Below are 15,658 nucleotides of genomic sequence, written 5' to 3' on the forward strand. Positions count from 1 at the left end.
TTCTGCTTAGAAACCACCAGCCTCTGCATTCCACTTTCTCAGGAATGCTGATAAGGACAGGGAACCAATAATAATCTACAGACAGATACCCTGTGCAAAAAGATATGGTCAGACTCTCCCCATAGTGATCAGTTATGATGGATATCTTGAAAGTACATCTCAGGAGGAGACATAACTAAAGAAGTCATACTGTCTTCTATCTTTTTGAACCTCATTTAGTTGTAGAAACATCATAACATGACTAAAGAGCTAGAGACACACTTATGGTTGCGTCCAAGAGCATGATAAATTCAAAGTGATTCCAGAAATATCACTTCATATACGATGTAAGATTAGTGGATAAAAAACAGGATTTGCTGAAGTTCATATTTTTAAAAGAAACAGTCACCAGGAATCTCAAAATTATACAAGTGATAGGTTTTCTGGAATCCAGGAACATTTATTCCAATTAAATAAAACAAAATGGTATTTTATACATACATGGGGCAACTGAGCATTTCTTACCCTAGTCCAGGTATTCTCTCACACTGGCCTGTCATTCCAGCTATCAAGTTCTTATGCATCATCATCACTCCTTTAGGTCTCCCAGTAGACCCACTAGTATACATTACTAAAGCCAGGTCTGTGGGAACAGGTTTGCTTGGAGGGATGTCTACTACAAAAGGTACAAAGGGGGGGAAAAAATCATTCACATGGACTTTAGCAGGAAGTGATTACTTCTTGAACAAACTAAGAGATGAAATCGAAGCTCCAGAAAGAGTAAACTAAGTTAACTGGTCTTCATAAGACTGACAAACAAAGTTAGTGATGCTCTACTGGTAAGCAGACCAGGAAAAAGAAAAAAGTGGCAGATCCCGTTAGGGACAACAAGCACCAGCAGATTCAATCAAGGCAATAGGTTAAGTTGGAGAATGATTTGGCTAGAAGTGTAATGTCATTGCAGAGTTTCACTGGTCAAACCTAATGAAGTTCTAGTCAAACCCTTTAAAATAAAGCCTGGGAGAAGTGCAGAAGAGGCTCATACTTTGGAGTGATGAGGGACAAACTCATACCAAGTTTTCTATTAGTAACAGCTCTAAAGCCAGGCTGTAAAGGCTAAAACACGTGGTTTGTGGGGTTTTTTTTGTTTTGTTTTAATATTTTGAAGTCAGGATGCCTTGAAAAATCTCACACTTGGTGGAAAAGTGAGTTTAACAGACCCAGAAGCCAGTATATATTGAGCTAATAAACTTCTGAAAATAAACTAAACTTGTTTTAACTCAGTTTGCTGCCTTGACATTTATTTAAAAAAAAAAAAAAAAAAAACCTACCTCTAGCCCTTTGGGCTGGCAACAAGTTCAAGAAATCAGCAGCTTACCACAGAGTAAGCAGCTCTACTGAATGTGTACTTCCTTGCATAAGCCTCCAGTTCCTGCCAACCAACTCCTTTAACTGCTCACATCTTCTCCTTTCCAGTAGCACAGAGGAGCTGGCCGGCAGGGACGGTAGACCTGGGTGGCAGGAAGCAAATCCTCATAATTGCTCACTTCCTCCTTATGGAACCTGGTTTCTCACTCCAGCCAGCCAATTGTAGTTCTTAGTGACTGAAGGAGGGAGGAATCCAGTGCTTATCCCCCTGGCCTTAGGGGTCTTCTAGCTACAAAATTGGTCAGAAAGACTTTTCTAAAACAAATGCTCGTCCCGGTCATCAGGAAAGAGAAGAAAAAAGTGATGAAGTTTTTAAAATGTTCATTAAAACAAAACAAAAATAGCCAAGCCTGACCTTAATTCTATATGACCTTCCCTTATTTTAGAAAGTGAGCTTAGTCAAACCATGCCAGTCACATTCTAAAATTAAACTGAATAAAGGAATATCTGAAACAAAGTCCATTTGGGACAATGTAACATTAAGATAAAAGACTCAAACAAAAATATTTTACTTTTAGTTTTCCACTTTTTAAAAAATATTGAGGTGGACTGGTAATTTTTCTACAGTAAATGTCAGATCCTTTTTAGGTTAAATGGACATACTTCTCCTCCACTACATATCCCTCCAAATCAAGTTCAATCACTTACTGGACTGCTTGGGTAATCCTGATTTGGTTCACTTACAATTTTCTGGTTTGGCTCCTAATTCTTCTACTGTCTGCAAACTATGAATCTCTAGTCCTTCAGGGTATTCAGATTTATTGATAGTCTTCTTATCCACATAAATGATATGTTTGAGACAGGGGATTTCTGACAATGCAGTCTGTTGAATAAAGAGAAAATTTAGTACTTACAGTAATGTATATTATAAGATTACAGTGAAATACAGTTGACAAAAAAAGTTGTTCCCAACTTACCTTAAGTTTACTCTCTAGAAGTTCTACACTGGTGATTAGATATGATGCTCCAGATTCATTCAGACCATAGGTTACTGCCTCTTCACCAAGGGTGGCATATAAAGTAACAACTGTTTTATAAATAAAAATAAGTTTAAGAGCAGAATAATACAAACCAAAAGCTTTTGAATGTATATAATTTAGTCAGCGTTGGGGGGGTGGAAAGAGAGAGAGACAGGGGAAGGAGTACTTTTCATCTGCAATCCTTTTCCACTGAGGAATAAAAGCAGCTTTTAGTTTTTTCCATGATGGAATTTTATGAAGCAAGGAGTTTATGGTAATGCTAATAGTTGTATGGAAAGAGGAAAGTGTAATTTCAGTCATAAGATCGCATGATAAGCAACTAAAAACAAATCTGTGTTCTTTCCAGTTTCAAACAGAGGGAGGAAAAGACTTTGGGAGAGCTGAGTCCTGAGGATCTCCTCTATTTTTCTGCTTCTATAAACCATTCTTAAAGCTTCATACCAGAGAAGAGCTAGACTGGGTTTCACATTTACGAATTAATTCTCCAAGAGAACAGGTGTTCAGTGTAAGGCATCACCTCCAATAAAGCATTAAAATAGGGAAGTAATACTCAAAAATCTTGTTATGAAGTAATTAGGATTAGTACATATACATCTACCTGACAAAAACCACAAAAAGCAAGAAAAATGAAAAAAAAGTTAAGCCACTTACCACTACATATCCACCACCACATGCACACACCTTACTATTATCACAGCTACTGTACTCCAAAGACCACACACTACAATCTTAATTATGTTTCCCTGTGGGTGCCAGCATTCCATCATCCCCTTTAATAGCCCTCCAGCAAACCTTCCTTGCCAAATCACCCTTTCCCCCACACAACCAACTATTGTACCAAATATTCACAACAAATAGTGTTTGGGGAGAAGAGATTCAGTGAATGCAGAAAAATGAAAGGGGGGCAGAATTCAAATTGTGGTGCACAGTCTGTGTTGGATAGAAGCAATAACGGTAAAATGTACTCTTGTGGGTGTGTAACAGCCCTAACTGCTTCATAATGAAGTTTTTGGTGTATTAATATACTCAGGACTGTGCCATTTTTCTTTCAAAAGTACTGTGTCTTGTACATTGATTAAAGTAAGGTAGAGGGTTTAAATATGTCACAAGAATCCTCAGAAGCTGGTTTGCATATTTCAGCTACCATAACATTTCTCTATTCCACCCAACATCCAGTCTCTCCCCTCACATGTCAAGTGGCAGAAGCAATTAATGAAATAGCATTGCTGCATGTTTCAGTTATGAGCAAAATTAGTTAGCCACACAGATCTGATAAACAAGTCAAAGGGCCACATTCATTGCTCTTTCCTGCCCTCCAAAAAGCGAAAGTCAGTTCTGAATTCTAAAAATACTTCTATAATAAGCAGAACAAATTAGTCTGGCTACAGCTGCTTGCTAATTTTGGGGATCCCTGCTATGCATAGCATATAGTTTATTAGAAAGCTGAACACAAATTAGGACTTTTCACTTTCTTAGGGTTACCATATTTGAACTTTCAAAAAAGAGCACACTCCGGGGGGGGTTGTAGCCCCACCCCCTAGCCACTCCCTCCCAATTCCCGCCCCCCTGACTGCCCCCCACAGAACCCCCAACCCATCCAACCCTCCCTGCTCCTTGTCCCCTGATCGCCCCTTCCCGGGACCCCTGCCCCTAATCACCCCCCGGGACCCCCACCCCTTATCTAAGCCTCCCTTATCTTTGTCCTCAACTGCCCCCTCCTGAGACCCCCCCACCCTACCTGTCCCCTGACTGTTCTGACTCCTATCCACACCCCTGCCCCCGCCAGATCCCCGGGACTCCCACGCCTATCCAACCGCTGCCTGTTCCCTGACTGCCCCCCCCCCCGAACCTCTAACCCTCCCTGTCCTCTGACTGCCCCAATCCCTCTCCACACCCTGCCCCCTGACAGGCCACCCCCAGAACCCCTGACCCATCCAACCCTCCCCCTGCTCCCTGTCCCCTGACTGCCCCAATCCCTCTCCACACCCCCGCCCCCCTGACTGCCACCCCCAGAACCCCTGACCCATCCAACCCTCCCCCTGCTCCCTGTCCCCTGACTGCCCCAATCCCTCTCCACACCCCTGCCCCCTGACAGGTCCCCCCAGAACCCCCACCCCATCCAACCCTCCTGCTCCCTGTTTCTTGACTCGCCCCCAGCGTGGGGGAGGGAGCGGGGCTGGCCAATCAGGGCCGGCTGCCATGGGCAGGGGGGTGGCTTTCTGGGCCACTCTAGTTTGTAGCGGCACAAACAGCTCCTGCTCCCGTTTTGCTACCGGCGTGCTGAAGCTGCGGGGGAGGGGCTTTTGCTGCCGGAGCGGCCCCAAGTGAGCGGCTCAATCCGGCGCGGCTGCCCTGTCAGCCGCTTTTGGGTCTTTAGATAGCCGTCCGGGGGGAATTTGTAAAAAGCTAAAAATGTCCGGGATTTCCCCCCGGACGGCTATTTAAAGACCCAAAAGCCGGACATGTCCGGGGAAACCCGGACGGATGGTAACCCTACACTTTCTTCCAGAATTTTTTTAAACAAATGCTATCCCAGAAATATGCAGATGTACTAGACATAAAGAACTGAACTGACTGTGAAGAAATTTTTCTAGAAATATAGTTAATGCAAATGCAACTTTAACACTCACGAGGAAAGTTGTATTTGAAGCAGGTTTGTGCTGCAATCATCCACTCCGCTCGGGTCTCACAGAATATGGCAATGGTACTTTTTGGCTGTAGTCCTTGTGCAGCTAGTCCTCTCCCTAAATGATCCACTCTCTGGTTAACTTCTTCATAGTTTAACCATCTATAGTTTCCTAGGATTAACTGGTTTAAAAAAAAAAAAAAAAAAAAAAAAAAAAAAGAGTAGAACAGTTTTGTGATAATGACATTAAGCTGTTAGTGTACATGTTTGCACCTATTCTGTGAGCTGGTGTGGAAAACATACTAGCAAATTCAAAGTTAGTATTTTTCTTCAGCAAAAAAATTGAGTAACAGCATGTATTATAGCTTCCTTTCTTGAGCTAGTTAAATATCCAGTTTTACACCATAAAATGTAAATTGTAAAGAATGTAAAGGTGGCCTGCAATAAATACTTTATTGTTAAGACACAAAGTTTTTGATATTACAGACTTCAAGAATTCAAAAAACTTTAAGATTACCTTTTTAAATACTTTTCCATTAGGTTGCATTTCATTTTCTTCACTCAATATTTCTCTGGTCCCAAGGCAGTCCTTCTTCCCAAACTTTGCTACAGCATGGTCAAACAGCTTGTCCAAAGTGTCTGCTCCGGGAATGTCTATGGTTGCTAGTGACTCAAGATGAGTAACAGAACGGTACGGACTTCCAGGCTTGTCCGAGATGGGTTTAGCTTTTAAGCGTTTTGCCATAGCCTTTTTCTTCTTAGCATTGGTAAGAAAATACCATGGAATAAATACAAGGGCACTGTACACAGATATTAAGAAGTACACAGGAAGCAAGAAAATGGCACGTACGTCTAGTTTAAGTTTCATAGTGGATAGTTTAAAAAAGTTTTCTCTGTCCTTTGGATTCAGAGAATCTTGGTTCTCTGAAGAAGGTAAGAGCAGAAGCAGCAACAAGTGGCAGTACAGTCAAGGAAACAACTGTAAGTGAAGCTTAGATAGCTCAGTTTTAGAGTAACAGCTAAAACATTAGTAACCTTTGGAAGTCAGACACCTGTGGGTGAAGATCACAGCCAAGCAGACAGCAGGAAAGAAAACAAAGAAAGTTTAACAAATTAGTGACACCAGGAATCAGTCCATTAGTTTCAATCCTTTATGATTTCACCACAACATGCAGCAAGACCAAGGAGGCTGAAGTAACTGGTTTGAGAGGCATATGAGCAATTGGTTTTGAAGACTGAGAGGAATCTTTTCCTTATTTGTTTTTTACCTCCACAAATATTTACTCTTGTAAGGTCCCCCTTCCATCCCCTTTGTCTCTGTTTAAATAATTCTGGTCTTTTAAAGTCCACTGTGTCCTTTATATATCAAAATATTGTTTCTAAGCTAGTTGAGCAATCCTGAAGTTGCAATCCTGAAGTTGCATAACTATGGTCAAAGGCCAGTAGCTTTTTTCTTAAATATTTGTGCTAGGGCTAGGGAGATATGGTAGTACTGATTTTTTATGACTTTCAGAAATAAAGTTATATCAACTCAGTGTTCAGAATACAGCATATTTACTGAGACTGCTCAAAATAAAAAAACCCCACACACTGTAGACCTAATTAATACACAAGATTCATATAGCTCCTCTTCTAACATCACCTGGGTTACTGCTTTTACTTTAAAGCAGGCCTGAGAAGCTCTATTTGAACGTGCACAGCTGCTGTGCACAGCTTAGAGTAATTGCCTCACAAATCAAGTCTGTGTGGCAATTACTCTAATACACAAATTTAAGGACTTCTGGAAGAAAAAGTTCAACTCATCTTCCATCATAAAACCAGAAACAAATCCTGAAGTATTTGACTGTGATTCCACAGAAATCTCTCCTGAGTAGGGACTGTAAAAGGACTAATGGGTAGATATTACCAAAAAAAAAAAAATCACAACTTTAGTTTGGGCCAACTCAGTGGCCTAACACCAGTATTCTGCATGGACATGTGCGAGATATGGGTTCAACTACAGTATTTAACCCTTGCTTCCTGGTCAGATGAAGGATGCAAGTGCTGTGGAGGAAATGCACACAGCCCCAGGGAAGCAAAGGAAAGGGAGCACCTACCAAAGCAGCTCCTCCAACACATTAGGGAGCAGTGCTGACTGGTTTAGGGCAAGGCCTATCCTCTCCCCACCTGGGAAATGGAGGTCTGATTAACAGAGACTTGAGGATGGGGGAATTCTCTCAGGGCACCATCAAGAAACTGTCTGTACTGGGCTATCTTGATTATCACTTAAAAAGTTTTTTTTCCTCTTACTTAATTGGCCTCTCTGAGTTGGTAAGACAACTCCCACCTTTTCATGCTCTCTGTATGTGTATATATATACCTCTCCTCAATATATGTTCCATTCTATGCATCCGAAGAAGTGGGCTGTAGCCCACGAAAGCTTATGCTTAAATAAATTTGTTAGTCTCTAAGGTGCCACAAGTACTCCTGTTCTTTTTGCGGATACAGACTAACACGGCTGCTACTCTGAAACTAGACATACCAAGGAATTTAGTTATATTCACCACCTCAGGTGAGGGAGAGTGACTAAAATTAAAAAAAAAAAAAAATTTTTTTAAGCGACAACTGCCAATAACAGCACAACAAGCACCAGCAATACCCATTATTAATATGGAAAATTACATTTTCTTTAGCACACAGCAACGCATATAGCATCCTTTATGTATAAGCATAGTCTGATTGAATGAAATAATGCATGAGAGATGTGTAGGTACATGCCATGCTATCTGGTAGGAGATAAGTAGTGCTTTCATTCTACAGAATAATTTTAAGAATTGCATATTTGGCAAATAAATTGAGTGAGTCACAGGTACTAAACTGAATTCTGACAAAATACAGATTTTTTTTCCCCCCTGGAGTGAATTACATGTTTTCTCACCAAGATTTAAGTACAGTGACATCTGTCTGTCTTATCCACTGAAATCAGTTGCTTTAACTAACCTCCTATCCTAACACCTCAAAATATCAATAATTCGAGTACAGTTATGCTTCACTTTTATTAGATGGCCACTTTAGTGAAGTAAGTCACTAGTCACTGAGTGGTTGCTTAAGACAGGTTTCACTATACTGATACTGTAAAAAGTGCCCCAGAGTAGCTGCTCAGCAAACAGAATAATTCTCACTGTATTACCAGCAACTATTTGAATTGCCATTTGAGTGTATTACACCCAAGTTACTGTACATTAGCTCCATTAGATTAAAATAGGTCTTACATAAATAAGTCTTTTGAAGAAAGCCCTAAACATCTGTTCTGCACTCCAAACTTCAGTCTCTTCAAATGAATGGCAGACATTTATTATACTATTGGTCTTAAATGACGTGTTGATAATTTCATTCCAGTTACTTCAGTTGGAGTGTGTTTTGAATTAGCTTAGGTTGTACATAAAAATAAGCAGAAATGCTAGGACTAAAGCTAAAGCTCCAGTGCATGGCAGTTAAACACCACACAATGTGATAAAACCAACACGGAGAAGGGAATTCTCAGTATTTTCAAGAGACAAAAGCATGCAACATAGCATAGTGAGTGAAACAGAGAATAGATTACAGCAGGCTAATGCAAACTTAAAGACACAATTTCATTGCCTTACTCCACAAGCAGTCCCACTGAAACCAGCATGACTACTTGTGGAGTAAGTACTATCAGCCTGAGTAAAGGCGGAAGAACTGGGACCTGAGAATTTACAAATCGATAGGAGCAAGGGTCAGTCTACTCAAGTCCCGTGACACATATTTGAGACTGAATGGATTTACATCTAACATACATTCTTTCCCCATTTTCAAATGCAAACACTGCTTTTTTCTGCAAGACCTGTCCCTTAATATGCCAGAAGATCCGGAGACAAACTAGCAAACATAGAAGATAAATATATCTAAGTATTGGTACCAAGATAAGTATAATTCTAAACTGGAATAAAGATTGTAGAAAAAGCATAGGCTGCCAAAATATTAATTTTAACGTGGGTGTTTAAACAGCTTGTACAGTGCCCCCAACACAATGAAAGGAGTGATTAAGTTACACGGTAAAGGTATTTTCATTGTGTAAGTATACTGAAGAATTACAGGGGATAGCAACGAATGCTAAATCTATTAGGCACTTTATTAAGAATCCTTACATTTACTATAACTCTTACTTATCTGAAGCATATGGCCCAAAACAAACATTTTAAGATGATTTCTATATTAACTACCGATAATTTAAAATGAACACATATTCTACCTGCATTAGGGTTTTGTCTGGCACCCACTGATGTAATGTCAAAGTACTAGTTACCCTTGTACAGTGGGCTTCTGTAGTTGGATTTGTATTCTAAAATACAATGAAACCGAGTTCTGCACACAGATGGTCAATATTAACATTATTGCCATTTGCTTCTCATTCTCCTTCCAACACACCTTTCCCACTGTTTATTATACCCACTGTTGCATCTTGGTCTTAAATTAGATTGTCAGCTCTTTGAGGCAGGGACTGCCTTACTGTTTTTACAGCATCTAACACAATAGGACCCTGATTTAGGCACTACTATAATGCAAATAAAATAATGATAATTAAAGTTTTAGTTCCTCCATGATTTATCAAGAAGTTTCACAATATACTAATTCATTTTTTTAAACTCACTGCTATCAACGTTATCTGCTTTTTAAAACCAAAATATGATTATTGTACCAGAAGAGTAGACTGTGACTACTATAAAATGCCTGTTATCCAATTTCACATGTAACGTTTTGGCTAAGACTACCCAAATCTAAATTTAGGGGTTAGGTACAATAATCCTGAATTTGATCTTTTGTCACACTTAAAAGGAAGTGGTGAAGGCTTGCCATCCTCAGTCATTTTAGCCACACATCTTGGATAAAAGGCATGATCTTAAATATCAGATGTGTTTCAGTGTTCTCTTCTCAGCTGATCTTGGTATCAAACCCATACCTCCGTTACTTTACTTTTTTCATTTAAAGTTTTATTGAAACATTTTAGGCACCTAAATGCTGATAGAGATTTCAGAACATTTATTTGAAAGAAAAAAAACTGAGTTGACAAAATGCCTCTTTTGCAATAGAGAGATCTGCAGTTGCTGACCTTGCTTCTATAACTGGCAATGCAATGTTCAAACCATACACACACACACACTGCCATTTACATTCATGTTAAGGCAAAACATAGAGGCTGCATTTTGTGGAAGTTTCCAATCAGATTCAATGGTAAAAAGATGATGTTTTTAAATAGATGACTTAGCTAATTTGTAAAATATGTAGTAGTTTGAGAGAGACTTCCATTCTATCAAGATCAGCAGGAAATCCAAAAAATGCCATAGAATTTGATGAAAACAAGTCTAAACTTAAAATAAAGAAAGAAAAACACTTGTAACTTTTTGCCTTTAACAAATAAATGTTAAGATACTTACAGGATATCTAAAAGTAATGACTGGGTTTTCTTCAATGATGATTCAATCTACAGTAAAATGGGAGAGAAGATTGGGGGGGAGAGAAGAGAGAGACTGATAAGATCGTGTACCAAGTTAAGTAAAAATATTAAGTGTAGAAACCAAAAATTTAACCTGCTATTTATGTACTTAAACAGTGAAGATGAATTCATGGTCTCCCCTATCCTTTTGAAAAGGAAGATGTGTCACTACTCTTATCTTCTATTTAAATGAATCCAAATAAGTTTTCACCAAAGTCACAAAATATACAAGTTACTCACATTTAGTCTTGTACTTTGAACATGTTCAGTCATGCTTTAGTCAATACAGAGGGGGTATGTGGGTGAAAGTTAATGACCTGTGATATGCAAGAGGTCAGACTAAATGATAAAATGATACCTTCTGGCCTTAAACTCTATGGAAATCTACTGAAATTACCCCTATGACTGTGTACCTCTGGTACATGATCAATCAGGTATGACTGAGCTTAAAGTTGTGAGCCATTAGAACATGCATCAGCCAGTCTGCAGGGATACAAACAACTTTTCAATTCCTGCAGCCCCCCCAACTTCCAGGATGTATTGTAACCAGTATTGTATTGTAATAAAAGGCGCCAGGGCTCAACCAGTTATGTGCCGGTGCTGAAGCAATTTTTTTACTTTCATAACTGACATAGGAAGCCAAGAAGTGCCAGGGCTATGAACTGCCAAGCCTGGAGGTAACGGTGCTCAGCCCTGGCACAAATTAAGCACTGATGGTAACCATAGGCAGGATATGCTTATTTTAAAGGAGGGAGAGGGAAGCTGGGCCAGGCTGGATTGCCTCTAACCACCCCATGGTTTCCCGCCTCTAACATAACAGTGTAGTAAAAGAGATTTCCTTCTTCTGCCCCAAATGTGGTATGTTTCTCTCACTCATTTCACTCCCCAAAACAATATTATGTTTGTACAACCCCAAATGTGGCTAAGATTTAGTCCTGCATCAGTGGTATCTTTTCTATACCTATAAGTGTTATGACTTTTAAGTTTGTTCTCTCTCTTCCAGGGTAGTTATTTTTAGATTAAAAATGCCCTAAATGTTCTAACAGATTATTAGTTATAAAATTCTTTTCCCTATGACCCTTAGATAGTTGGATTCATAGGGCAGGTCTGCACTACTAAGTTGGTCTAACTTATGTCATGCAGGGGTGTGAAAAAAGACACCCCCTGAGCAATGCAAGTTACAGCGACCTAAGCGCTGTCCACACTGGCACTATGTTGGCGGGAGACATTTTCCTGCCAACATAGCTTCCACCTCTCGCAGAGGTGGAGTAATTATGCCAACGGGAGAGCGCTCTCCCGTCAGCATAGAGCGTGGTCACCAGATGTGCTAAAGCAGCACAGCTGTAACACTTCTAGTGTAGACCTGCCTATAGTAACTGAGGCCTTGTCTACACTACAGGGAAAAGTCTATCTAAGCTATGCAATTTGAGTTACGTGAATAGCTAACTCAAGAAGACATAGCTTAGACCTACTTACCGCGGGGTCCACACTACGCGATGTCGACAGGAGACGCTCTCCCATCGACTCCCCCTACTCTTCTCGATCCGGTGGAGTACAGGAGTAGACGGGAGAATGATCTGTGGTTGATTTAGCGGGTCTTCATTAGACCCGCTAAATCGAACGCCGCACGTCGATCCCCCGGTAAGTGTAGAAAAGCCCTTATAGGCTAATGGAAAAATTTACAGGCTAATGGAAAAAGTCCCAATACTTTAAAAAAACTACACACAACATCTTCTGAGAGTTGCTAGAATAGCTTTTCTTGAAACATGAGACGAGTACAAGAACACAATATATTGTGATTTAAAGGTCTTATTGGCACTTATGGGATGATGTATATAACTAAGGCTTTTCTACTCATCAGTAATGTGACCATCCCAAACTCATGCCATTTAAACCTTTATACCACAGCATATTACATATAATATACATCATAAACAATCATTTCAGACCAGCAGAATGTCTAGATATTGATTTCATTTGGTTACAAAATGAGCCCTGGTGCTGACATCTAAGCTTATGCTGTCATTATTTATTTTTCCATGTGTCATTTTTGGGGGGGGGGGGGGGGGGGAGCAAATATCTTGTGTCAGTGAAACCATCAAGGACATTTTCAAGGCAAGCCATGTAGGGATTACTACTAAGTATGACAAAGTTCACATTGTATCTTGGGGGAATGGGGTAATAATCCTTGTTTTATGAAAATGAAGACATTTTGTAATCCTAGGGGGGTGGAAAAAACACAGTAATATGCTACATCACATCAGTTTAGGAAGAAAAATGTTGTACTGTAAAGCCTTATTAAGCGTTAATTTCAAAACCATTTTGACTACACACTATCTATTTTGGAGAGAGTATAGTGGAGCTGCCATTTCTTGAGGCAGGAACTATATTTTCAGTGGAACTGTACTACCCTCTGTTTAAAAAGAAACTAGCACATTTTCAGTACTAACACAATCTAAATAACATACCATGACCATAGCTATTGTCTGTTGCCTTCTGATAGCTATATTTTCAGTGTTCCCACTGGATTTTCCTCCATGTTAGTCAATTCATTTTTTCAATTTCGAAACAAAGCTTATTCATCAATATGCTAGCTGTCTAGAGGAGAGCTCATTCAGTTTGGGAGGAATTGTTACAGTATACACATCAAAGTCCTCTCTCATAAGCCAACACCACACTTTATATTACCAACTAAAAGTTAGTTACAGAACTTTTATAGTTCAGTTGTCCAAATGCTTGGAAAAATATATAGTATAAGTGATGCCATTGCTTACTTACATAAGCATTATCATCTATGGTAGATAATAACTAATAGTTACAACATAGTCTAGCTTTGATGTTCAATTAAAAGCTTCAGAGACAGTTTTTGATATGCATCTCTTTATTCTCTAGCAACTAAATCCTTCGAACAAAGCCTAAAATAGGGCATCAATTCTGGGACATCAGAGAGGCCCTCAATTTATGACTAATTTTTAAATGGCACACAGATGGAATAAATGGCAGGCAAGAGATTTACTTTTTCCAATAATTGCTCTTAGTTTTATCATCAAAGCTTAATTTAAGTTGACAGTAAAAGAATGGAAAAAGAGAGGGCATAGATTATAGTGCTAGAAGCTGGGACAAAAACTATTCACCAACGGTGAAATGTACTGCTCTAGATTTCAATAGTTAGACCAGAGGAACTAATATTTACTCATTAAATGTTTGCATAAGCAATTAGAATTCCAAAGTATAATTTTAAAAACTTATTTTAAGTGTTTTTGCCCAGAAATTTTAGCCTGTGCAATTTAATTGTAAGGAAGCATCAATTTAAGAGTTATTTCCACTAGCAAGAGGTTTTTGTTAGTACAAAAACTCAGAGGGACAACATAACATTCAAAAGCATATGAATTGGGGATTGTGTATTAGTTCCTTGGTTATTTCAAGAGACTTGCCTATGTTTGCATTGGTTGTAAAACAGAATAAATAGAAAAATTAATGTTTTAGATAAAGAAGCTGCATTTACAAAAATGTCCAGTTATAGTGAAATAAATGGGAATAGTTAATATATGAGAGTAACTCTTTTCAGTGAGGAAGTGGAGTGTGGGCTGAAAGAGCAGGAAGTATTTACTTTTGTAAAGAAAGACTAGAATTTGGAATGTGTGAAAGAGTTAATTGAAATGAACACTTAGGGTGAAATCCTGGCCCCTGTGAAGTCGGTGGCAAAACGCTCTTTGACTTCAAATGCGGCCAGGATTTCACTCTTAGAATGAGCATTCAGAGTTTAAAATCTTTCGGAAGAAGATACTGAAACCTTTCACCCACAGAAAAGCCAAATATGAATAACCAAAAAAGTTTCTGGAATTTGTCTATCATTCAGACAAATCTATGCACTTTAGAGACCATGGTAAATATTCACAAAAGGTTAGTGAAAAATCCAGATTTATACATTACAAAGATATAACAGAGCACATCAAATGAATGTATAGGTTATTACCATGATCAACAGTAAATATTAATCTTGACCCCCTGGATTTATTCAAATACTAGAACTGAAAGTCTATTTTACTTTTTGGTTTTGAAACAAAGATTCAGAGGAAGAAATTAAAGCTATTGAAACAAAGATATTGCTGCAAAGAAACGACTGGGTTAAGCAGACAGGAAAACGCATTCAGTACACCAACTACTCACCAAATTTCTTTCCAAGATTATTACGGATGTCTCTAGACACATGAATAAGAGAGCACTTATAAGGCAAAGAGACAAGCCTACGTAAAAAACATTAGGAAAGTTTTACGTGTTATTTCAACCTCTATATACCAGAAAGGATTGTGAGAAAAATCAAGGGAAATGATTCAATGTTTATAAGTGATGTCAATGTTCTGTAAGAACAGACTGTGCCAATATTTATGAAACTTGAAAACTTGCTGGAAAATAAGTAACCAGAGACCAGTTTTCAAGTTTGTTCCTTTCTCGGACAGCTAGCTGCATATTTTTAGGTCATTGTGTCACAAGGCACACAAGGACAGGAAATGCAAAGAGGACCTGATAGCAAATCAGTGAATTGCAGAGGTATCACAGTACGTTGCCTATGAAGGACTGGTTTATAGTGTAATTTAAAAATTCCCTCAGTAGATACAGTGCAGGATGAATAAAAACGTATGGATTCTTTTGATTTTGTTAAATTATAAGTTTTTCTTTTAAAAATAATCTGAATTCAATACAAAATACGTTAAGGCCTAAACTTATTATAATTAAGGCTGCGAGTCTGTCACAGAGGTCACGGATTCCGTGACTTTCCAGGACCTCCTTGACTTCTGCAGCTCCTATTTCTGACCTTGACAATATTGTACTAACTGCAGGTTACTAAAAAAGTAATCTTCACTACACAATTTATATTTTTTCTGGTAAGGAAGGAAAGACCCAAAACTATTAATAAGGTCTCAGTTTGCTGACAGATCTAACTAGTTGGACCGTTACTCCTGCAGAACCCTATTGAAGTTGGGAAAGAAAAATCTCCCTCTTAACTCCTTTTGCCCAGCCCATTTCCATAGGCTTAGTACAGGATTTGGCCTCCTATGGTAAAGCTCAACTATTATGTATCTGAGTTGAAGATGGATATCACACACACACACACACACACACACACACACACACACACACACACAC

The 15,658-nt window shown here is 38.9% G+C and overlaps 1 protein-coding gene across 5 annotated transcripts in view; it reads right to left on the bottom strand.

Moving 5' to 3' along the window:
• Positions 1 to 15,658, bottom strand: part of ACSL4 (acyl-CoA synthetase long chain family member 4) — a 49,634-nt gene that overhangs the window by 12,747 nt on the left and 21,229 nt on the right. For 2 of the 5 annotated variants that reach the window (XM_026653033.1, XM_026653034.2), the window contains exons 2-7: positions 10,452 to 10,498; positions 5,531 to 5,767; positions 5,018 to 5,195; positions 2,325 to 2,434; positions 2,092 to 2,230; positions 505 to 655 (exon numbers count right to left, since the gene is read on the bottom strand). In XM_026653033.1, coding sequence (XP_026508818.1) covers positions 505 to 655; positions 2,092 to 2,230; positions 2,325 to 2,434; positions 5,018 to 5,195; positions 5,531 to 5,758 — 806 coding nt within the window. In that variant the 5' untranslated portion in view covers positions 5,759 to 5,767; positions 10,452 to 10,498. Of the gene's footprint in view, positions 1 to 504; positions 656 to 2,091; positions 2,231 to 2,324; positions 2,435 to 5,017; positions 5,196 to 5,530; positions 6,378 to 10,451; positions 10,499 to 15,658 lie in introns of those variants that run through there. The other 3 variants (XM_026653031.1, XM_026653032.2, XM_024202566.3) reach the window with 2 other exon arrangements.

Source organism: Terrapene carolina, unplaced genomic scaffold (assembly GCF_002925995.2).
Source record: "Terrapene carolina triunguis isolate 2854851 unplaced genomic scaffold, T_m_triunguis-2.0 Scaffold131, whole genome shotgun sequence".
In the NCBI taxonomy this organism is placed as follows: Eukaryota; Metazoa; Chordata; order Testudines; family Emydidae; genus Terrapene; species Terrapene triunguis.